The 23,093-nt window shown below is 41.8% G+C and overlaps 1 protein-coding gene across 1 annotated transcript; it reads right to left on the bottom strand.

Moving 5' to 3' along the window:
* Positions 1-276: 276 nt before the first annotated feature.
* On the bottom strand, positions 277-22,005 carry HSD17B6 (hydroxysteroid 17-beta dehydrogenase 6). Its single transcript, XM_007467695.1, has 5 exons — positions 21,942-22,005; positions 9,601-9,927; positions 7,020-7,278; positions 3,183-3,346; positions 277-494 (listed from the first exon to the last, which is right to left on the bottom strand). The coding sequence occupies exons 1-5, from the start codon at positions 22,003-22,005 to the stop codon at positions 277-279; spliced, it is 1,032 nt and encodes a 343-aa protein (XP_007467757.1).
* Positions 22,006-23,093: the final 1,088 nt, after the last annotated feature.

Raw genomic sequence — 23,093 nt, forward strand, 5'->3', positions numbered from 1 at the left:
TCTACTCTGTTTAATAGGGCAAGGAAGATTGATGCATTTTGGAAATACTATCATCAAAAAATGGTTAAAACAGTAAAGATTCATCACCTAAAGGCGTAAACTTTGGATATCTGGAATAAAAACCTATTGGTTCTCTGATGGTGCCAGATAAATGAGTTTAGGCAAGAAAGCTTATTGTTACAAAAAGTACAGATGATACATAAAGATTATTGGGACACTAACAATCAATTTCAGATTTTTGTCTTCTTCATTTCAAGAGCCACCAACCAGTTTTCTTTAGACTGCCTGGGCTGGTTTGGGCCAAGATCTAGTCAATATGTAGTCTGCCAGTGATGTAGGTAAATAAGATAGAGGGATGAAGAAAAATTTAGCATCCCAGCCAGCTGAGTATCGAGTGCGGGGATGCACAGATGTCAGGGCATGCTCCATACAGTCAGTAACCAGGTTCAGGTTTGTGCTACAACTCAACATCCCTTGTTTCAGGAGATCGTGATCTGTATACAAAAAGAAAAATGGTGGTCAGCAATCTTATTGCTTATATTTTTAAGATCCTGTTGCATGCAGTCACAGAAGTCTAATTACATTTAATTGCCACAAGGATTAGGCCAATCAGACCTGTGCTTCCCAATATAACAGCCACTAGCCACATGCAGCTAATGAGCACTTAAAATACAGCTAGCATGACTGAAAACTGAATTTTGGGGTGGTGGGAGGTGTTGCTGCGCAGCACAGCTTGTGGTATCTTAGTTCCTCGACCAGCGACTGAAGCCGGGCCCCAGCAGTGAAAGCACCAAGTCCTAACCACTGGACTGCCAGGGAATTCCCTGAAAACTGAATTTTTAAATTTAATTAATTTTAATTTTAAAACTCAATTCTGTTATTGGAAAACTTTTAAGTATGTTTGGAACAATATAGGTATGTGAATCTACTTGTTCAACTGGAAATTTTTTAACATCTTTATTGAGATCATTCACATTCATAAAAACCATCCATCTAAAGTATACAAATCAATGACTTTTAGTATATCCAGAGTTGTGCAACCATCACCACAATCTAAGTTTAGGACATTTTCATCATCCCAAAAAGAAACCCCATACCCATTAGCAATCACTCCCATTTCCTGCCAACCCATCCAGCCCTAGGCAACCACCAATCTACTTTCTGTCTCTGTGGCTTGCCTTTTCTGGACACTTCATGTAAATAGAATCATACATTGTGGTCTTTTGTGACTAGCTGCTTTCAGGGGCAAAACATTCTCAAGGTTCATCCTGTCATAGCATGGATCAGTACTTCATTTCTTTTAACTGCCAAGTAATATTCCATTGTAGGGCTATACCACATTTTGTTTACCCATTCAACAGTCGATGGACATTTGAATTGTTTCCACTCTGGGGCTCTTATGAATAATGCTGCTGGTAACCATAAATTGTATTAATCCAAATACAGAAGAAGTACCTCCTAGGACAATTGAGCATGCAAGTTGAGATGTGCTGTAAGTGTAAAATACACACCAATTTTCAAAGACTAATAGGAAAAAGAATATAAAATATCTCATTAATAGCTTTTATATTGATAATAAATGTTGAAATGATAGTATTTTGGATATATCGGTCTTAAATAAAATGTTTTATAAAAATTTATTTAACCTGTTTCTTTTCCTTTTTTAAAAAGTAGCTACTAGAAAATTTAAGATTACATATGTGGCTCTCATATATCTGTTGGACAGCACTGATCTAGATTATTCTGATCCATGGACAAGTATATGAACAATTTCAACTTCTGAAATCATGAAATACATATATCCCTCCTTTTACATATTGTCACTTCTTAGTAAATTCTATTTTCCTTTGATTTCTATTGCCAAACTACATGTACTCGCAAGGGGAAACGAAGTCCCTAATAGTTTAAAACGTTAGGTGGAGAAGAGCTTAGAACAATGGCTGTGCCCCTGACATTTTAGGAACTGTAGTTCTCTAGCTTGAGTTCTGAGAGGCTGAGGAAGTCTTCTGTCAGCTAGCTTTTCCTTGTTCCAATTTCTCTCCCCTTTGTTGATGATGACCCTCTTATGCCTGATGCACCCAGAAGACAGGGTTGTAGGTCGGGACTCTTCTGTCTGCACATCCCCCTTCTTCTTTTCTCTGTACCGCAATATCACCCAAAGCCAGAGACAGGGCTACTGCTACCCACCACGAGGCCTTTTTGTGAAAGGGAAAAGAGAGCTGCTCCCTTTGCCCTTGGCAAGCTGCTGACTTCTCTGTGTGAAGAAAAAGCATCCCTTCCCCCCAGGAAGGTACAGACCCACACAGTGTGCATGACTGAATTCTACTTAGAGGACTGCCTTCCCTGTTCCCCCAAAACTGCCTTCTCCTCCAGATCATCAGAATGGCATTCTTCTTCTTTTTTTTTTTGCGGTACGCGGGCCTCTCACTGTTGTGGCCTCTCCCGTTGCGGAGCACAGGCTCCAGACGCACAGGCTCAGCGGCCATGGCTCACGGGCCCAGCCGCTCCGTGGCATGTGGGAACCTCCCGGACCAGGGCACGAACCCGTGTCCCCTGCCTCAGCAGCCGGACTCTCAACCACTGCGCCACCAGGGAAGCCCAGAATGGCATTCTTACACGAAATTAAACCATCTTACTCCTACAAGGCTCCCAGGGCCTGCACATGAGGTCTAGCCTCTGGGAATGGCCAATAGGGCCCTGCAAATCCGGTCCTAACTCACTTACCTCTCCCCACCTATATATACCCTCCCTCCCCTCACAATAAAACGTGGAGTTTGTGGCTAGGCTGTTACCCAAAGGGTAGATAATATTGAAGGCTGAACTTTAGTTAAGCAGGCCCCCACACCAGTCCTGACAAACTGTGGAGGGCACCCCCTCCCAAGACCCAGAGGCTCCATGCCTCTAACCACGTAATACCTCCCTGGTGCGCAGGTGGCCAGGCTCACAGGTGACAAGGCAGGGCAGGCCCTGGCCCTAGGCTGCCTATATGGCCTCTTCCTCAGCCACAACAGCCATCACCAAGCCAACCATGAAGGCACTGGGACCTTCCTGAACCCCTCTTGTCCTGGGAAGGCTTTGTTTAAGGAGCTTTTTTCTCAGAAGATCTACCAATCATTCTCTACCAACCCTCTTTGTCCTTCTCATGCAAGGTTATCCATTATACCATCAAAAGAAAAGCTCACAGGCATCAAAAAACTTCTGTCCATAGGACTCCTTAATATGCACAGGGACTTCTTTCCAGACTTGTTTCACTGCCTCTGAGGACTTCTGCAAATCTGACATTCCTGTTCTGAAGTAGCCAGGTTCAATTATGCTGATTTTCACCCCAAAATGTTGAAGCTCACGCCTAGGGAAAAAAAATCCTCAAGTTAACTCCTCTGATTGAAAGATACCACAATTTCAATGTTCTCAGGGAAAAAACAAAACAAAACAAAAAATAGTTATAAAAACACCTTTACTGAATATTTTAAAGAATAAAGAAATGGAAAGGAAAAAAATAAAATTTTAAACATCCCTAGATGCAACAATTGGGACATGATTATACAAACCACCATAACCATTCAATCCCACACCCACTCATTTAACAGAGTCATTAAGTTCCTACCATGTGCTATACACTGGAAATATGAAAAATACAAGGAATAATAAAGAAAATTAGCATTTTTATGGCATCTACTGTGCTAAGTGTTTTACATGCACAATCTCAGTAAATTAAGACTCTGTTCACCACCCCAAAAAGCTCACAGTGGGTGAGTCTGACAAGTAAGCAAATAATTGCAATACAATTCAAAAGAATTTAAAGGAGAGGTATTCAAGGGGCTACATAAGTAGAGAGGAGGATGTAGATTTTCTGAGGGAGTCAGAGAAGGCTTCAGTGAGAAGAAAATGTTTCAGTTGAGCCTCGAAGGATAAAGAGGAAATTTCCCAGTGAGGAAAGAGGTGGAATGGAATACCAGGGAGCAGAAACTGCACACACAGAGCAGGGGGCTGTGCAAAATTACAGTGTGTTCAAAGACAGCAAGAGACCATTAGTGGAATATGATGTGGGCATTGAAATAACAGGCCATTGGTCATTCCAGAATATTCGGGTTAGTTCAAAAAACAGTTCCAAAAATACTTATCAGGAGCTGCGTATGTACCAGGCACTGTGCTAAGTGCTGCCTTCACCAAGTAAAGTAAGATGACATGGTGCACCATGTGAGAGGTATTCTCTCAGTACTCCAGGGACAGTGATGAGGGGTGCTCCCTGATCTAGAGGTTCAAGCAGCCTTGTTCGAGAAGATGAAGCCCAAGCTGATGTCAAGGAGAAATGTTTGGAACCATATGGTCCATAAGAATGTAAAACATAAAGCATCATGAGCCTCTAAAGCCATGAGTGGTTCTCAAAGTGTAGACCCCAGATCAACAGCATCAGCATCTGGGAGCTTCTTGGAAATGCAGATTATTGAGCCCCAGTCCAAACTTACAGTCAGAAACTCTGCGGGTGAGAACCAATAATCTGTTTGAACAAGCCCTTCAGGTGGCTCTGAGGCATGCTAAAAGTTAAGAACCACTGCTCTAAAGGAAAAGCCTCCCTTATCAAACCAAAACCTAAAACTTTCCAAGTCAGAGCTTCAGAAAATGACTCTCCAGGTGCCTGCGTGTGCTGGGGAAGAAGGAGGGGCTACGCAAGCCAGGGGTGCTTCAGCCCTCTACATTGCACTTCCCCTTGCAGCTTTCTCACAGATTCCCAACACGCCACAACATCTCCAGCCCCTCTAAAACTCCAGTTCAAATGTGGGACAAAACTTCCTTTTCCTGTTTAATCCTTAGCACAATTAAGGCAAACTGGAATTTTCTAAAGGAATTAGTGATTTAAAGGTTGGAAGGGTATATCTTTGTTCTTCCTCTGGGGATGAGTCAAGGAGTCCAAGAGTCAGGAGTGGTAGTAAATCAGCAGGCAGCAGCCCTGTGGAAATAGACAGGATGTTGGGTAGGCAGAAAGCCAGGCAAAGTGCCTGCCACATAGTAACAACTCATGTAGTGCCCACGGTTATTTCCCTATTCCCTTCCTAAGCAGATAATATATGCACAATGTGTTAGATATATACCAGTCATGGCATGTGGTAGGCTAAATAATGGCCCCCAAAGATATCAGGTCCTAATCCCCAGAACCTGTAAATGTTACCTTATGTGGTAAATATTTTGCAAGTTTGATTGAGTTAAGGATCTTGAGATAGGAAAACTGTGCCAGATTATCTGGGTGCATCCTAAATGCAATCACAACTATCCTTATAAAAGAGGCAGAGGTAGATCTGAAGACCAACAGAGGAAGAGAAGGCAGCATGATCATGAAAGCAGAGATTGGAAGTGATGTGGCCACAAGCCAAGGAATGCTGTCAGCCACCAGAAGCTGGAAGAGGCAAGTAATGAATTCTCTCCTAGAGGCTCTGGAAGGAACATGGCCCTGTCAACAACTGATTTTAGCCCAGTGATACTGATTTCAGACTTCTAGACTCCAGAACTGTGAGGGATAAATATGTGTTGTTGTAGGACACCATACACCATAAATTACTTGTGGTAATTTATTACAGCAGTCATAGGAAGCTAATACATGGTGCCTATAATATTTATAGCTCATTTCCAAGTGAAACTGCCCTAGAGTCAGCCCCTGCTAAAGGAGAGTCTGTGCAGCACTATTTTGTACCATGTGACTGCACCCTCATGTCTACAGCTGACTGGACCAGGAATGGTACTTGATGGGAGGGGAGCCCCTCTCAGGACTAGACAGTGACTCTGCCTGTTATTACCTATATGGCCTTGGCAAATTACTGAACCTCTGTGCCTCAGTTTCCCTAGACATAGTCAATACAATAAAGATAAAATAATTCCTTCCTCATTGGGTTGCCATGAAAATTAAATGATTTATTAGATGGAAAGTACTCACAACAGTGCCTGACACATAATAAGTGCAAAAAATATCACATGATGCGGTGTCACCCGGCACACAAAAAATGAACTCAGCCAGTAGGAATCTCTGTCTCAGAAATTAAAATATAAGGGGGACTATAATAAGAAGGAGCAGCTGATAGAGGGGCATGAAGCTGAAATGATGTATTTTAAAAAACCAGGAGGTAGAGGCCGGGCAATTAGGAATTGTGGCAAACTGAAGCTATAAGAAAGAAAAGAAGCTATTAGACAAAGAAAAGATATACAGAGTAAAGGGATGGAAAAAGTTAGTTAGAAGCTGATGAGCACCAGAAAGAGTCACTGTGAAGAAACGAGGACAGGTTTACTTTAAAGAGGAAAGAAGACAGTCATCCTCTCTCCAGAAATGAAATTTTCTTAAGGATAAATCTTGAGAGTTAAAATGTGATGTGGTGACAGTAGACAGAGACTTGGGGTCAAAACATAGGTCTGCCAAATCATGGTCGCTGCAGCTGAACTTTGAGAAAGATACCAAAATCTGAGCCTCAGTTTCCTGTATAAAACAGACTAGTTTTATACCTACACATCAGATTTTGGAAGTGATGAAATAAGATAATGCAGATGAGGGCTTCCCTGGTGGCGCAGTGGTTAAGAATCCACCTGCTGGGACTTCCCTGGTGGCGCAGTGGTTAAGAATCCGCCTGCCATTGCAGGGGACACGGGTTCGAGCCCTGGTCCAGGAAAATACCACATGCCACAGAGCAACTAAGCCCGTGCGCAACAACTATTGAGCCTGTGCTCTAGAGCCCGCAAGCCACAACTACTGAGCCCACGTGCCACAACTACTGAGGCCTGCGTGCCTAGAGCCTGTGCTCCGCAGCAAGAGAAGCCCTAGCAATGAGAAGCCCGCACACCGCAACGAAGAATAGCCCCCACTCGCCGCAACTAGAGAAAGCCTGCACGCAGCAACGAAGACCCAATGAAGCCAAAAATAAAATTGTTTTTAATTTTAAAAATTAAGAAAAAAGATCATGTAGGTGAAAGTGACTAGCATGGTGTCTAAGACATATTTAAGTGCTCAGTAGTTGCTTTTGTTTTAACTTGAGAGTTACCTCAGAATATCTGAAAAGGCTTCCACTCCATACTTGGTGGAAGAGTAGACTCCTCCAAAGAAAGCAATTCTTCCCAGAATGCTGGAGACATTGACAATCCTCCCCTGTGCTCTCCTTACCAAGGGAAGCATGCTCAAGGTCACCTCTATCAAACCAATGAGGTTCACTTTGAGGGTATCCATACAGGCCTCAATCTTCAGCCACTCAGTGTAGCCATGTGGGTGAAAAATGCCTGCATTGTTGACCAGACCCCAGAGCCCTGAAACAATAAAAATCAAAGCAGGAGTTCAGTTTCACACAAAAACGACAGACTTCTACCTTGATCAATCTTCGTGCTGAAGACAACTAAAAATGCTAGACAAAACATATTTTTTGAATCTTCTTAAACACATCTATCACTAAGAAGGTAAAGGAAGTTCAGGCCAAAAACTAAGAGAAGGCACAAATCCAGAGAGGATAAACAGAACCCTGACGCTAGCTTTTGATTCGAGGGAATTTGCCAACCAGTGTGAATTTGAACTTTAGTATTTATATCATCAAAAAACATATACAATAAGAAGACATGAAGCCCAGGGCCCAACCTAAGGTAGGGAGTCTAATAAAAGACACTTTCTGCATTAAACTGGAATCCTAAATGGCTACACTATCACTTTAGTGATAGAGATAGAAAGGACTTTCAAAGGACTGAAAGTAAAACTGCCTATCTTGAGCTCTGGTGTTGGGGGGAGGAGGGAAGAATCGGCCCCAAGGACCAAAAGAAAAGAAGATTTGGTGGGGATGAGAAAATACGAGTCCTTCCTCCTTTAGATTTGGTGAGTTTGAGGTTCCAGCAGAATTTCCAGATGAGAAAGCCAGCAAGCAGTTGGGAATTCAGGGAAGAAATAATTTAGAAATCAAGGACAAAAAGGTAATAGGTTAAACTATGGGTAACTAGGGTCCATTCAACATTTGTTGAGCCCTTAACATGTACCAGACAATATGTCGGAAACTGGAAATACAATAATGGGTAAGAGTGGTCCATGTCCTCAAGGAGCACACTCTCTTAACAGATGGGAAAACAATAAAAATAATAATAACAATACAGTAGAAATAAACCACTGTGCGCAGCACAGAGGCTATAACTACCCATAACACCTGACTCTAGAGTCAAGAACATCCTCAGGTAGGAGTAATATTTTAAAGTCAATTTTCTAATTTAAAGTAAATTAAAAAAAATTCTTCAATCCAAACAAAACAATTTTATTACTAGTTTGCAACTCCTAGGATGAATATATATTTAAGAGGTCCAATTATCAGGATCTACTGAATCATAAAACAAGTGGAGGAAAAAGAAGGGGATCAAAGAGGATTTGGATAATATCCAGAGAAAATGAAACTTAGAAAAGAGGATTTATCCATAATTGTCAAAAATTAAAACCAACCAAGATGTCCTTCAGTAAGTGAATGGATAAGCAAACTGTGGTACATACAATGGAATATTATTCGGTGATAAAATGAAATGAGCTATCAAGCCACAGAATAACATGGAGGGACATTAAATGCATATTGTTAAATGAAAGAAGCCAGTCTAAAAGACTTCATACAATATGATTCCAACTACATGACATTTGGGAAAAGGCAAAACTATGGAAACAGTAAAAAGCTATGTAGTTGCCGGGGTTTGGGGGGAGGTGGGGAGAGCAGAGGAGATGAATAGGTGGAGCACAGAGGATTTTTAGGGCACTGAAATTATTCTTCATTATATTGAACTATAACGGTAGATACAGGATATTTTACACTTGGCAAAACCCATAGAACCGTACAACACAAAGTGGATCCTAATGTAAACTATGGACTTTAGTTAATGATAATGTATCAATATTGGTTTATCAATGTAATAAATGTATTACACCAATGCAAGATATTAATAACAGGAGAAACTGTAAGAGGGGGATTGTATATGGGAACTCTGTACTTTTCAACTTTTCTATAAACCTGTAACTGCTCTAAGAAATACAGTCTATTAATTACAAAAAGTAAAATAGGGCTTCCCTGGTGGCGGAGTGGTTGAGAGTCCTCCTGCCGATGCAGGGGACGCAGGTTCGTGCCCCGGTCCGGGAGATCCCACGTGCCGCGGAGCAGCTGGGCCCGTGAGCCATGGCCGCTGAGCCTGCGCGTCCGGAGCCTGTGCTCCGCAATGGGAGAGGCCACAACAGTGAGAGGCCCGCGTACCGAAAAAAAAATAAAATAAAACAAAAGACCAAAGGCTGACTTCCAGGGATGTCTATATTTTAGATAGTAGCCAAGGGAAGAAGAATCAGATTCTTAAGAACACCTTGAAAATTCTTCAGACATAAAGAATTGCCGTTGTAAACACTCCACTTGCAAGGTGAGATAACAGCCTCAAATCTACTGGGTTCATTTTTCAATGTTACATTGTTAAGGAAATGAAACACTGCAGAAGATCACAACTGTCCTTCAAATGACAAAGCCAGCTTTTCAAGCCCTGCTTTTGAGATTATACATATATAATATATATATACACATAAACTTTAGCATCTTCATTCCTAAGTAAATGAAAGAAGAAAATACTTCTCCATACCTCTGTCCCCCACACGCTCCTTCACCCACTCAGTGGCCGCAGCGATGCTCTCAGTCTTGGTGACGTCCAGGATCACCGTCTCCAATCTGTCTGATGTCTGGTTCCTCAGCTGCTCGGCCCCCTGCTCCGTCAGACACGCAGCCAGAACCCTCAAGCCTCGCAGGTGCAGCTGCCTGGCCAGCAGGTTCCCGAAGCCCGAGTCACAGCCCGTGATGAAGACGAACTTGTCCTGGAGGTGGCTCACCACCTGCCTCTCCCGGTACCAGCGCAGGAGGTAGTACAGGCCCACGAGGACCGCCAGGTACAGCCACATGGTGAGGGGACCTCCTTCGAAAGAAAAAGAAGAGGGACTTCCCTGGTGGCGCAGTGGCTAAGAATCTGCCTGCCAAGGCAGGGACATGGGTTTAAGCCCTGGTCCAGGAAGATCCCACATGCTGCAGAGCAACTAAGCCTGTGCACCACAACTACTGAGCCTGCGTGCCACAGCTACTGAAGCCCGCGCGCCTAGAGCCCGTACTCTGCAACAAGAGAAGCCGCTGCAATGAGAAGCCTGCGCACTGCAATCAAGAGTAGCCCTCTCTTGCCGCAACTAGAGAAAGCCCGCGTGCAGAAACGAAGACCCAACGCACCCAAAAATAAATAATTTTTTTAAAAAAGAAAAGAAAAAGAGCTTTCATTTTATTCCTTCCTTTTTTCTTTAACTAGTATTTACTGAGTATTGACTATGTGCCAGGCATTGCACTAAGTGCTGGGACTCTGTATTAACTAATACTTGGACCTACCCTCTAGCCACAGTCTAGAGGGGGGAGTCAGGGAAGTAACCAAACAAATGCACTGCAATGTGGTAGGTGCCAAACAGAAGTAGATACGGTCTAATGAGACTATAAAGGAGGGTGACCCACTGCCTGCAAAGTTAGAAACAGATTCACAGAGGCAGTGATTTTGGAAATACTTCCAACAAAATAGTTAAGAGTTCAAAAAGTGGACAAGGTGGGTGGTGGGGGTGGGGGTGGGGGTGTGATGAACTGGGGGATTGGGATTGACACATATACACTAATATGTATGAAATGGATAACTAATAAGAACCTGCTGTATAAAAAAATAAATAAAATTCTAAAAAAAAAAAAAGTGGACAAGGATAAAAGGACATTCCAGGCAGCAATAGTGTGTACATGAATGGAGTGGTGAGCAGCATAAAACTTCCTGATACCTGTGAGAAGTTCAGATGATGCAGAGAGCACACGGAGGAAGACATGGAAGATAAGGTAGTGAAGGGCCAGACTAGGAAGGGTCCTGTGGGTCACACTAAGGAATCTGGAGGTTATCTTATAGGCAACAAGGGTGTGCCATTAGAAGGTATTAAACTGAAGACTAATGTCCAGATTTAGCTTTAGAAAGATCTGTCTCACAGTGGGAGTGGAGGATGGATTAAACAGGGAGGGGTGTGATGAAGGCAAAGAGATTAGTTAAGAGACCCAGAAGTTTGGGTGAGACATTGAAGCCAAAGCAGTTTGTAAATATAGACCAATCAGGTGCATTATTGAAATGAGTGTTCAGAGATGCCTACCTTTCTATATGTAGTTCTAGAGAAACATCCACCATTTGGGGCAATCTATAGTTGTTGGCTGAACTAACATATGACTCATAAAGTCATAGGTAGAGGTCAAAGATGGGTGTGGGCCCACTAGGACATCATAAGGCCTACACAATGCCTACCTTAGCTTGGCTTTAAGGTCCTCCCAGTGCTCTGGCCCTTGATTTCCTTCTTAGCTTTCTCTTTTACCACACCTCTTTTGCACCCTACTCTTTAGTCATAACAAGCACCCTGCAGTACTCCACACAGTACAGGCTTTTCATGCCTCAGCATACAACTCTCTCTACAATTCCTTCTTTCCCAGCTCTCATCCACTTGACAAATAATACTCATCTGTTAAGCCTCCACTGAACCATCATTTTCATTCAACAAACATCAATTCAACATCTACTATGAGTCAGACATGATGTTAGGCACTGATACACACAAGTGAACAAAACAAGGTTCCATTATTCATTGAATTCACAGTCTAAGTGTAAAGACTGACAAGAAAACAATGCAATATACAGTGGTCCCTTGGTAGCCACAGAGGACTGGTTACAGGACCCTTCAGATACCAAAATCTGAAGATGTTTACATCCCTTATGTAAAATGGCATAGTATTTGCATATAACCTATGAACATCCTCCTGTACACTTTTTTTTTTTAACATCTCTATTGGGGTATAATTGCTTTATATTGGTGTTTTAGCCGTACACTTTAAATCATCTCTAGATTACTTATGATACTTAATTCAATCTAAGTGCTATGGAATAGTTGTAAACACAATGTAAATGCTATGTATAGATAATTAGTTATAAAAACAATGTAAATGCTATGTAAATAGTTGCTGGCATGCAGCAAATTCAAGTTTTGCCTTTTGGAACTTTCTGGAAATTTTTTTTCTAATATTTTTGATCTGTGGATGGTTGAATCTGCAGGTGCAAAACTCGTAGATATGGAGGGCCAACCACAATAGAAGTAAGGGCAGGATGCTGTTGGAGCATACAGGAGAGGCTTCCCAGCCAGTCCAGGGAGATCTGAGAAGTTTCCTAGTGAGAGTAAAATATAACTTGAGATCTAAAGCATAATAAAATAAAAACAAAAGCAGCTAATGCTTGTATAGCACTTGCTGTGTATCAGGCCCTGTTCTAAGCATTTCACATATATTAACTTATTGAATTCTCACAACAGCCCCATAAGGCAGGTCCTGTCAATATCCCTGTGTGTCGGTTCAGATGCCAAGACAGAACTAGACATGCAAGGGACTCACTGAGGGAAACAACTTATAGAGAATAAAGGGGGAAAGTGCAGGAATAGGTGCCAATACATGTCTGACACCTCTGAAAGAAGAGAGAGAAGAAAGAAGGAATTAAAAGGAAGAAACTTTAACTACAGTTCAGCCCTGAGAAAGTCTCAGCTAGGCTGATGAGGGTCCTGAGCAAAGATTGCCAGTAGAGTCCCACATTGGGCTGAACTGGTTAGAACTTTCAGTCCCACCTCCAGGGAGAGGAGAGGGGCTGGAGATTGAGTTTAATCACTAATGGCTAATGATTTAAATCAATTATGCCTAAGTAATGAAGCCTCATCAAAACCCAAAAGAACAGGGTTCAGAGAGCTTCCAGGTGAACATATAGAGATTCAGGGAAAGTGGTGTACTTGGAGAGGGCATGGAAGCTCTGCACCCTTTCCCCATAACTTGCCCTAAGCATCTCTTCCACCTGGCTGCTCCTGAGTTGTATGCTTTTTCAATAAACTAGTAAACCGATAAGTAAAATGTTTCTGTGAGTTCTGTTAGCCACTCTAGCAAATTAATCGAACCCAAGGATGGGGTCGTTGGATCCTCCAATCTATAGCCAGTCCGTCAGAAGCACAGATGATAATCTGGGCTTGCAACTGGTGTCTGAAGTGAGGGGTGAAGAGGGTAGTCTTGTAGGACTGAACCCTTGACCTGTGGAATCTGATGCTGTCTCCTGGTAGTTAGTGTCAGAACTGAGTTGAATTGTGGGACATCTAGCTGGTGTTGCAGAGAATTGCTTGTTGTAATTGGGTCCAGAACTGTTAAGGGTATAGGGGAATAAAATTAGAGGAGGCAGTGAAGGGGAGAAAACAGTGGATAGAGACATTTAATACTCCCTCCCTCCTCTTCTCTTTCTCTCCTTTTCCCCCTCCCCCCACCTCCCTATTCTCTCCCCTCCCCCAAGCTTTCTGCTCTCTCCAATCTGAGAGCTCTGTGTTCTCTAGCCAGCTGCCTCTGTTCTGCCCAACTGTCATTCTCTGGTGCACTGCAGTAACAGAGCTTCATCCTCCTTGTTTACTGACTAAAAGGGTAATTTCCTGATGCCAGTCAAAGATGAAAATCCATTTCCCCCATTAGGAAGAAGCTTGGAACCCACAGCCTCTCTAGGTATTACTACTATTCAACCATCACAGAGCAAGAAGACTAAACCTGCAGAAGAAATATGCCAGGCCAGGCAGAATCCCAAAACGTGAGCCAAAAGTGAACATTAATCAAATACCTGCAGATGCCTTGACTATTTCAAATATCTATATCCCTTGACCTGACCATTGTCTGAGGTTCTGTCCTGTATTTCTAATTTCCTTAAGTACTCTCCAGCCAGCTGTGTAGCCAGAAACTCAATATATCCGAGATAGAACACATCATATTTTCTCCTAAAACTGTTTCTCCTCCAGTATTCCCAATTTCTATTTGTATTACTTTTCAGTCTTAAGGCTCTGACACTTCCTCTTCATTGCCCCATGCATGCCCTCGGAGACGAGGATGTAGAGTCTAGCTCTCTAGTATCTGGAGCACCTGTCCCCTCCCCTTCATTCCTATGGCCACATCCATTGTTCAAGCCTTCAACATTCAGTACCTCTTGCTCGGCCTATCACAGAAGCCTTCTCACCATCCCCACAGCGTCAGTCCCTTCCCCTCTCCTCCACTTGGTGCTGTCTGGTTAATTTTCCTAAAGCACAGCTCTGGTGATGTGACTACCTGAAAAGCATCCAACCTACTAAATAAAATCTAAATCATCTTAATCCATGATTGGGCCTCAACCTTATCTCCCACTCCTCCCACTCACATGACCTATGTTCCATCCAAACCAAACAGCCTGCTGCTCTCCATTTATTCATGCCCTGCTCTTTCCACGCTCCAGATCTGTGGTCTCACCATTCCCTTTGCCTGAAATGCCCTTCTTGCTTATCTATGCATGTCAGTAGACTACCTGTCCTGCAAGACTCAGCAAATCATACTTCCTCCATATAAAGCCATCTCTGAATTATCAACAGCAGGTCTGCTCTCCCATAACAATCTATTCATACCTCTCCTGTGTAGCTCATATCTCCAACTGGACTGGTACTCCTGGCGTAGTTCTGTGACCGATTCATCTTTATACACAGCACCTACTTCAGGGCTTTTGTCCAGTATATAGTTGAACTGAATAAACAGTTACCACTTCTGGAAGAGCCTGTTTGTTTTTAATATATATTCAGAAAACGGTGCCACTGTACCCAATTGATCAACTATGGTTGTACATCACCATTTTATTTGCTGCATTATTTTTCTTTTTCTTGAAAGTAGCAACTACAATATAATACATAGTAAGTGTTTCTACACATTTTTTCCTTCTCTACAGATATTTAGAAAGTGTCTAACTTCACGAAGACACAGAGAAGCAAGTGTAAACCAAGACTGTGCCCCCTCACCCTGACCATTCCGCCTGGAACCTGGTACATCCTCACTCATCATATTCAGTCACGTTCCAAACCCTAGAGATTCTTTAATATTATCTCTTACATCTTTGCCCTTCCTTACATTCTACCTTGGTTTTTACCTTCACTCTTCTTACCTGGCCTAAAGCCTCCTAAATCATCTTTCCATTTCCAGTTCATTCTACACACCACTGCTGGATGAATTTTTCTCAAGCCCTGTCATGCCATTCCCTTTCAGCAGTCCCCAGTGGTCCACCAAATACAGGACAAACTCCTCACCAGATGATTCTAGGCCCTCCACTATAGTCCATCTCACAAATGTCAGCTTGCAGTCTAGTTAGGAAACTCACTGTTTCTCAAACCTGCCAGTGTATTTTGGCCTCTAGGACTTTGCTTTTGCTATTTCCTCTGCTCATTCACTGAAACAAGCAGTTATTAAACATCAAATCTGCACCAAGTTCTGGGTAAGTGCTGACAATACAGAGATGAACGTAACCTAGTGCCTACCCTTAAGGAGCTCACAGAACTAGTAGGGGATATAAAAACAGAAATAAATTATTAAGAAAATGTGGAAAGGACAACAAGAGAAAGTGCTTATTTTTGCCTAAGGTGTCACGGAAGAGGTAGCATTAGAGGTGAACAGAAGCTCAGCGCACTAAGCAGAATGAAGAGAAGCATACCTCAGGCAGCAGGAACAGGAAGGGAGACGGCACAGAGGTTTATAGGGCTCTATGCCATGGAGTAGCAAAAGGTGATGCTGGAAAGACAGGTAGGGGCCTGATCATGAAAGCCCTTGGTTGGCATACTAAAGAATGTAGGACTTCCCTGGTGGCACAGTGGTTGAGAGTCCGCCTGCCAATGCAGGGGACATGGGTTTGATCCCTGGTCCGGGAAGATCCCACATGTCACGGAGCAACTAAGCCCGTGTGCCACAACTACTGAGTCTGTGCTCTAGAGCCCACGAGCCACAACTGCTGAGCCCATGTGCCACAACTAGTGAAGCTCACATGCCTAGAGCCCGTGCTCTGCAACAAGAGAAGCCACCGCAATGAGAAGCCCATGCACCGTAACGAAGAGTAGCCCCTCCTCGCCACAACTAGAGAAAGCCTGCCTGCAGCAACGAAGACTCAACGCAGCCAAAAATATAAAATAAAAAAGAATGTAGACTGTGTCCTCAATTTTGTCATTTATGCATTCAAGCAACATTTTTTGAGCACCCACTATGTGCCAGGCACTGTTAGGTGCTGACCACCCATATACTGCTGATGGCAATGTAAAATGGTATAGCTGCACTGGAACCTTGAAAACATTATGCTTAGTTGAAAAAGATCACATATTGTATGATTCAATTTATATGAAATTTCCAGCATAGGCAAACCTATAGAAACAGAAAGTAGGTGAGTGGTTGCCTAGGACTGGATTGGGGGAGTTGGGGGAAAATAGGGAGGGTGACTGCTAAAGTGTAAGGGAATTCTTTTGGGAGTAATGAAAATGTTCTAAAATTGATTGTAGTGATGGTCACACAATTCTGTGAATATACTAAGAGCTAATGAATTGTGTACTTTAAATGGGTGAATTGTATGTGTGAATTATACCTCAATAAAGTTTTTAAATAAATAAAATAGACATAATGAATATGTTATAAGAGGGTATGCAGGGCTTCCCTGGTGGCGCAGTGGTTGAGAGTCCGCCTGCCGATGCAGGGGACACGGGTTCATGCCGCGGTCCGGGAGGATCCCACATGCTGCGGAGTGGCTGGGCCCGTAAGCCATGGCCGTTGAGCCTGTGCGTCCGGAGCCTGTGCTCCACAATGGGAGAGGCCACAACAGTGAGAGGCCTGCGTACCGCAAAAAAAAAAAAAAAAGAGGGTATGCACTTTGGAAAAAAGAAAAAAAGCAGGGACTTCCCTGGCGGTCCAGTGGTTAAGACTCCACGCTTCCACTTCAGGGGGCATGGGTTCGATCCCAGGTCGGGGAACTAAGATCCCATATGCCACACCTCACAACCAAAAAAAAAAGAAAAATAGCAGAGTAAGGGGGATCAAGAGCGCTGAAGGGGGGGCAGTTTGCAGCATTAAATATGGTGATCAGAGTAGGCCTCACTGAGAAAGCAACATCTGAGCAAAGACAGACAGGAGGCAGAAGAGTTGAACATGAAACAGGTATGAGCAGGAAGGGAAGAATTTGAAATATGCAAGAGGCAGATGTCCTAGGACCTAGTAATTAGATGGGATAGTCCTAGGAAAATTCCCAGTTTAAAATCCCTGAGATGCAAGGATGGTTGAATATACACAAGAATGTATCAATAAATGTGATATAGCACATTAACAGAATGAAAGATTAAAATCATATGATCATCTCAATAGATGCAGAAAAAGCATTTGACAAAATTCAACATCCTTTCAGGATGAAAACTCTCAACAAATTGGGTATAGAAGGAACATGCTTCAACATAATAAAGGCCATATATGACAAGCCCACAGCTAACATCATACTCAATGGTTAAAGACTGAAGGCTTTTTCCTCTAAGATCAGGAACAAGATAAGGTGTCCACTCTCACCACTCCTATTCAATGTAGTACTAGAAGCCCTAGCTAGAGCAATCAGGAATGAGAAAGAATAAAAGGCATCCAAATCAGAAAGGAAGAAGTAAAATTGTCTCCATTTGCAGATAATATGGTCTTGTACATAGAAAATGCTAAACACTCCACAAAAATCTGTTAGAACTAATGAAATAATTCAGTAAAGTTTCAGGTTTAAAAAAAGTAAACACACAAAAAATCTGTTGCATTTCTATACACTAACAATGAACTATCTGAAAAAGAAAAAGAAAATTTCTATTTGCCATAGTATCAAAAACAATAAAATACTTAGGAATAATTTACCAAGGAGGTGAAAGAACTATACACTGAAAACTACAAGACTTGACTAAAGAAACTGTAGAAGACACAGACAAATGGAAAGATATCCCATATTCATAAATCAGAACAATTCATATTATTTTTTGGGTTTTTTTCTTTTAATTTTATTTATTTATTTATGGCTATGTTGGATCTTCATTGCTGCACATGGGCTTTCTCTAGTTGCAGTGAGCGGGGGCTACTCTTCGTTGTGGTGTGAGGGCTTCTCATTGCGGTGGCTTCTCTTGTTGTGGAGCACGGGCTCTAGGAGCGTGGGTTTCAGTAGTTGTGGATCGCGGGCTCTAGACCGCAGGCTCAGTAGTTGTGGCACACGGGCTTAGTTGCTCTGTGGCAATGTGGGATCTTTCCGGACCAGGGCTTGAACCCATGTCCCATGCATTGGCAGGTGGATTCTTAACCACTGTGTCACCAGGGAAGTCCCAAGAATTCATATTGTTAAATGTCCATACTACCCAAACCATCTATAGATTCAATATGATCCCTATCAAAATTCCAATGGCATTTTTCACAGAAATAGAAAAAACAATCCTAAAATTCTTATGGAACCACAAGAGACCCTGAACAAGTAATGCAATTCTGAGAAAGAAGAATAAAGCTGGGGACTTCACAATTCCTGAATTCAAACTACACTACAAAGCTACAGTAATCAAAGCAATATAGTACTGGCATAAAAATAGACACATTGACCAATGGAACAGAATCAAGAGCCCAGAAATAAACCCACACATATATGGTCAACTAATATTTGATAAAGAAGCCAGTGGGGAAAGGATATCTCCTCAATAAATGGTGGTGGAATATTCACACGTAAAAGAAGGAAATTGGACCTTATTTTCACGACTCACAGAAATTAATTCAAAATGGATTAAAGATTTAAATGTAACACCTGAAACCATAAAACTCCTAAAAGAAAACACAGGGAAAAATTCCCTGACATTGGTCTTGGCAACAATGTTTTTGGATATGATACCAAAAGCAAAAGCAATAAAGGCAAAAATAAGTGGGAAATCAGACTAGAAAGTTTCTGCACAATGAAACAATCAGTGAACTGAAAAGGCAACCTATAGAATGAGAGAAAATATCTGCAAACCATATATCTGTTAAGGAGTTAATATCCAAAATATATAAGGAACTCATAAAACTCAATAGCAAAAAAAAAATCCAATTAAAAAGCGGGCAGAGGATCTGAATGGACATTTTTCCAAAGAAGTCATATAAATGACCAACAGGTACATGAAAAGATGCTCAACATCACTAATCATCAGGGAAATGCAAATCAAACCTATCACTTCATGTTAGAATGGCTGTTATCAAAAAGACAAGAGATAACAAGTGTTTGCAAAGATGGGGGGAAAATCCACCTGTGTCATCAGTCCTGAGGCTGAACAACTAGAACCACCTGAAGGAGGTTGGGAGAAAGAAAGGGAAAGCCTGAGAGAAGCCTCAGAGAGATGGGCAATACTGAGAGCTGAGCTCTGCTTAGCAGGTGTCTTCACTGAGCCACCTCCTTGGGATGAAGATGCTCAAATCCAAACATGACTCTGTAGGTGTTTCCCCTGAGACTTTTCTTTACCAACAGTGAAGTCATTGGCCCATTCTGTCTTGGACATTTCATCCTGGGACTATCTACAATGAACTATAGAGGTCATCTGGCCATCCCCCAGCCTGAGATTCCCTTTCTGCTCTCCCCACTTAGCAGAGTGAGCTCTTCTCCAAGGGAAGGGTATTTATTTTTGTGGATGGGGCAATGTAAGTATGGGGAAAAAAGTAGAGTCTAGGGGAAGAGGAAAGAAAGGTATAAAAAGGTGTGGAGAAGTAGGAAGTGTCCAGGGGCTCCAGGAGGAAGCAGAGATGGCTTAATCTCTGCCTAAGCACCCACCAGGGTGTCGCTTCTTTGTTCCTCCCTCCCCATCATCAGTCTCCAGATCCCACACTCACCAGCCCAGGTGTCGGTCAGTGACAGGGCCCCAGAGAGGAAGCAGGAAGCTTTGGGGCCCCATGAATTGACCTCTCTGGTTGCCTTGGAATCTGGGGTGAACATAGGGTCACAAGCCATTGGTATGAATATTAGAAATGTTAATATTGACTACTACCCCTGATTGGTTTCTCTACAACCTGGAAACCCAACAGAAACTAGCCATGATACTATGTCATCTGACTCTCAGTAGAGCAACCAAAAAGACCTGACACGGGTGTGAAAATGAAAGGGAAAACCAAGGGAAAGTCCTAGGGAGACTGGCAATCCTCAGTGCTTTAGGCTCTCTGCTAAACTGGGCTTCCCCACCTAGTCATTGTGCTTGGGGTGTGCTGAAGACTCTCATATCCAAACCTGGAGGTGTTTCAGGCTTCCATGACTTTCCTCTTCAGCAACAGTGAAGAACATATTCCATTTCTCAGAACACTTTTTCTGGAGTCTGTTATGATACCAATGAGACTACTTGGCTAATTCCCTGCCTACTTTTCCTTTTATTCCTTTCCAAGAATCTCTCTGCATGAGTTCCCCTGCCCCCAACCCTGACTTTGTGGATAACATAGAAATATGAGCATGGATTCTGAAGCCAGATTACTTGGGTTCAAATCAGGCTTTACCATTTACTTGTTGTGTGGCCTTGGGCAAGTGAATTAACCTCTCTACCTGTGTGCTCATCTTCAAAATGGGAAAAGAACCCTTCAGTGATTTGTTGGGAGAGTTAAATGAGCTAATGTGTGTAAAGCACTATGTAATTGTTAGATATTATTAGCACTATTTTGGTGGTGGTTGTTTTATTATTGCCATTCTGGGCCTTTCTCCCTGAGCCCTACCACTTCCACTTTTTCACAATATGTGCAACTCCAGGTATAGCAACATCCTTAGTCATTTCTATCTGCTTTTTATCACGACGTTGGGCCATACTGGTTCACCCTGACTTTCTTCAGCCTCAAGCAGAGGACTTCTCTCTCCGCACTATAGCACATGGCAAAGTAAAGAATAGCTTTTATTCCCTTCTTTCAAATCTTCAGACCTGGGCTTGTCTTTAAGCTCCAAACAGTCTAGTCACTGATCCTAAGAGTGAGTCTATAAACAGCACATGGATTCATGGACCGATAGATCCATCGTGACATTCTTTGTTCTCTCATTGGGCATACAGACTAGGTGTTACTTTAAAACAAAGAATATTGCCCACCATCCAGTTCTACAAGGATCCAGTCATTAGCCTCTGCAGTCACTGACCGGCAGTACACCCTGAAAAGAATTCAGGATGAAAAATGTGATAAGGCACTCTATGCTTTGGAAAAACAGATGCCTTAGATAGACAGAGATATCTTAGGGGGGAAAATTTTAATGAACCCAGATTCTTGCATCTTCTCATACAGAGAAAAGCACTAAAATCATTAACTAAGATACCTGATCCTCATGATTAGTAGTAACCTTTTATCAAGTTGTATGCTTGACTGCACACATTCCCTAGCCAAAATCATTACATATACTGGCTTCTCCCCCCCTACCGCTTTTGAGCAGTTCCTCAGAGCTATCTGAGAGGCTGTCTCCCAGGCTATAGTCCTCAGTAAGACCTTGAATAAATTCAACTCACAGCTCTTACACTGTGTGTTTTTCTTTCAGTTGACATACTCAAGCCAACAATTGTTTATCACAGTTAGATGCCACTATGCACCCACCATAATGTTTTAACTGAAAAAGGCTGACAATGTCAAGTGTTGGCAAGAACAATCAAGCACTGCTATTGAAAGAGTAAATTTATTCAATCAATCTGAAAAAAACAGTTTGTCATTATCTACTGAAGATAAAGATCCACCTTCCCTATACCCATAGATTCCATTTTAGGTATTTAACAACAACAACAAAATATGTGCACCATAAGATGGGTTTGCAGCAGCATTATTTGTGATAGCCAAAAGCTGGAAACAACCCAAACATGCACAAAGAGTAGAATGGATAAATAAGTTGAGATATGTTCATGTAATGGAATGCTATACGGTGACAAAAACAAACTATAGCTACACACAATTACATGAATGAATCTCATAAACATAATATTGTGACACAAAAGAACACATACCATATTATTCCATCTACACAAAGTTTTAAAGAGACAAAACTAATCTAGGTTGCTACAAAAGATTACTGGTTACCTTTGGGGAGGAGGTAGGGGTCCACGACTGAGAAAGGTATTAGTGAGTTGTTTACAGTGCTCATAATGTTCTATTACTTGACCTGTGTGGCTGTTAACAGAAGTACTAATTTTGTGAAAATTCATTGAACCATCCACCTGTGTGTTCTCAACTCAAATTAGGAAAATAAAAGTACCGCTTTTATTAAAAAGAGAAGAAGAAAAGAAACAGTGTGAAGAAAATCACTTCTGTGTTTGTTATAAAATTCTTATCAAGAACACTGTGCATCTATACACTGTGCAAGATCCCACATGATAAATCCTGTCATGCATTTAGTACCAGGAAAGATTTTGTCTTGTCTAAGTAAATAGTATACTATTGATTATTTTTAAATTATCTGGTTCTGTATATTATCTTAGAAGTTTAAGGCCAAATTTAATATTCAATCATAGTAATTCTATTAGTCCTTGTAGACAGCATTTTTTTCTTCTCTCCTCTCTTTCATCACTTTGATTTTCTATTTCTTTTTAAGTTTCCATTTGCATTTTAATAACTTTTTTGTATATATGTCTTTTACTATAAGTTACCTCAAACTCTTTTTGAAGATGCTACATTGTCCAAGCACAAAACTTAACAGATTTTCCAACCTCAGTCTCATCCCAAAAGCTGACTCAATCCCTCTGCCAAGTGGGAAAAAATTAGCAAATACTCCAGCAGCTGATGCCTTGTACTGGCATAAATATATATATATATATATATATACACACACATATATGAAATATGATATATATGAAATATAGTAAATGTATATATATACACACACACACATATGTATATATATATCATACTTCATTTCATATCAGTATATGAGATTCCACAAAGAGAAAGGAAAAATGTTACCTGAGGAATTCTTGTTTGGGAATGTACATCAGATTTCACCTACCTTTGGAATTTTACTTCTTCTCTGTTCTCCACAGGATTAGAAATGTAACAAGTGAGAAGGAATAATGGGACTATTAAACCCTTGTTTACTGGTCATGTGGGTTAAAAAAAGGAAAGGAAAAACAGTTTCGCCACTCCCACTGCAAAGAGCTTGATCACAGTAGGAGATGGGGGTAGGGTTAGGGCAGGACACAAACTAGGCCACAGAGCTTCAGCAACACAGTTCTCAGG

This window comes from Lipotes vexillifer, unplaced genomic scaffold, assembly GCF_000442215.2.
Source record: "Lipotes vexillifer unplaced genomic scaffold, Lipotes_vexillifer_v1.1 scaffold387, whole genome shotgun sequence".
Classification (NCBI taxonomy): Eukaryota; Metazoa; Chordata; class Mammalia; order Artiodactyla; family Lipotidae; genus Lipotes; species Lipotes vexillifer.

Bases quoted from the DNA above. Each gene is read 5' to 3' on its own strand.
- HSD17B6 (XM_007467695.1), bottom strand. From the start codon at position 22,005: ATGAGCACTGTAAACAACTCACTAATACCTTTCTCAGTCGTGGACCCC. The intron at 3,347-7,019 runs GTAACTCTCAAG...TTTTTTCCCTAG, and splicing joins GCCTTTTCAGATATTCTGAG to GCGTGAGCTTCAACATTTTG. The intron at 495-3,182 runs GTGAGCTTTTCT...TTTTGTATACAG, and splicing joins ACAGAAGTTTTTTGATGCCT to ATCACGATCTCCTGAAACAA.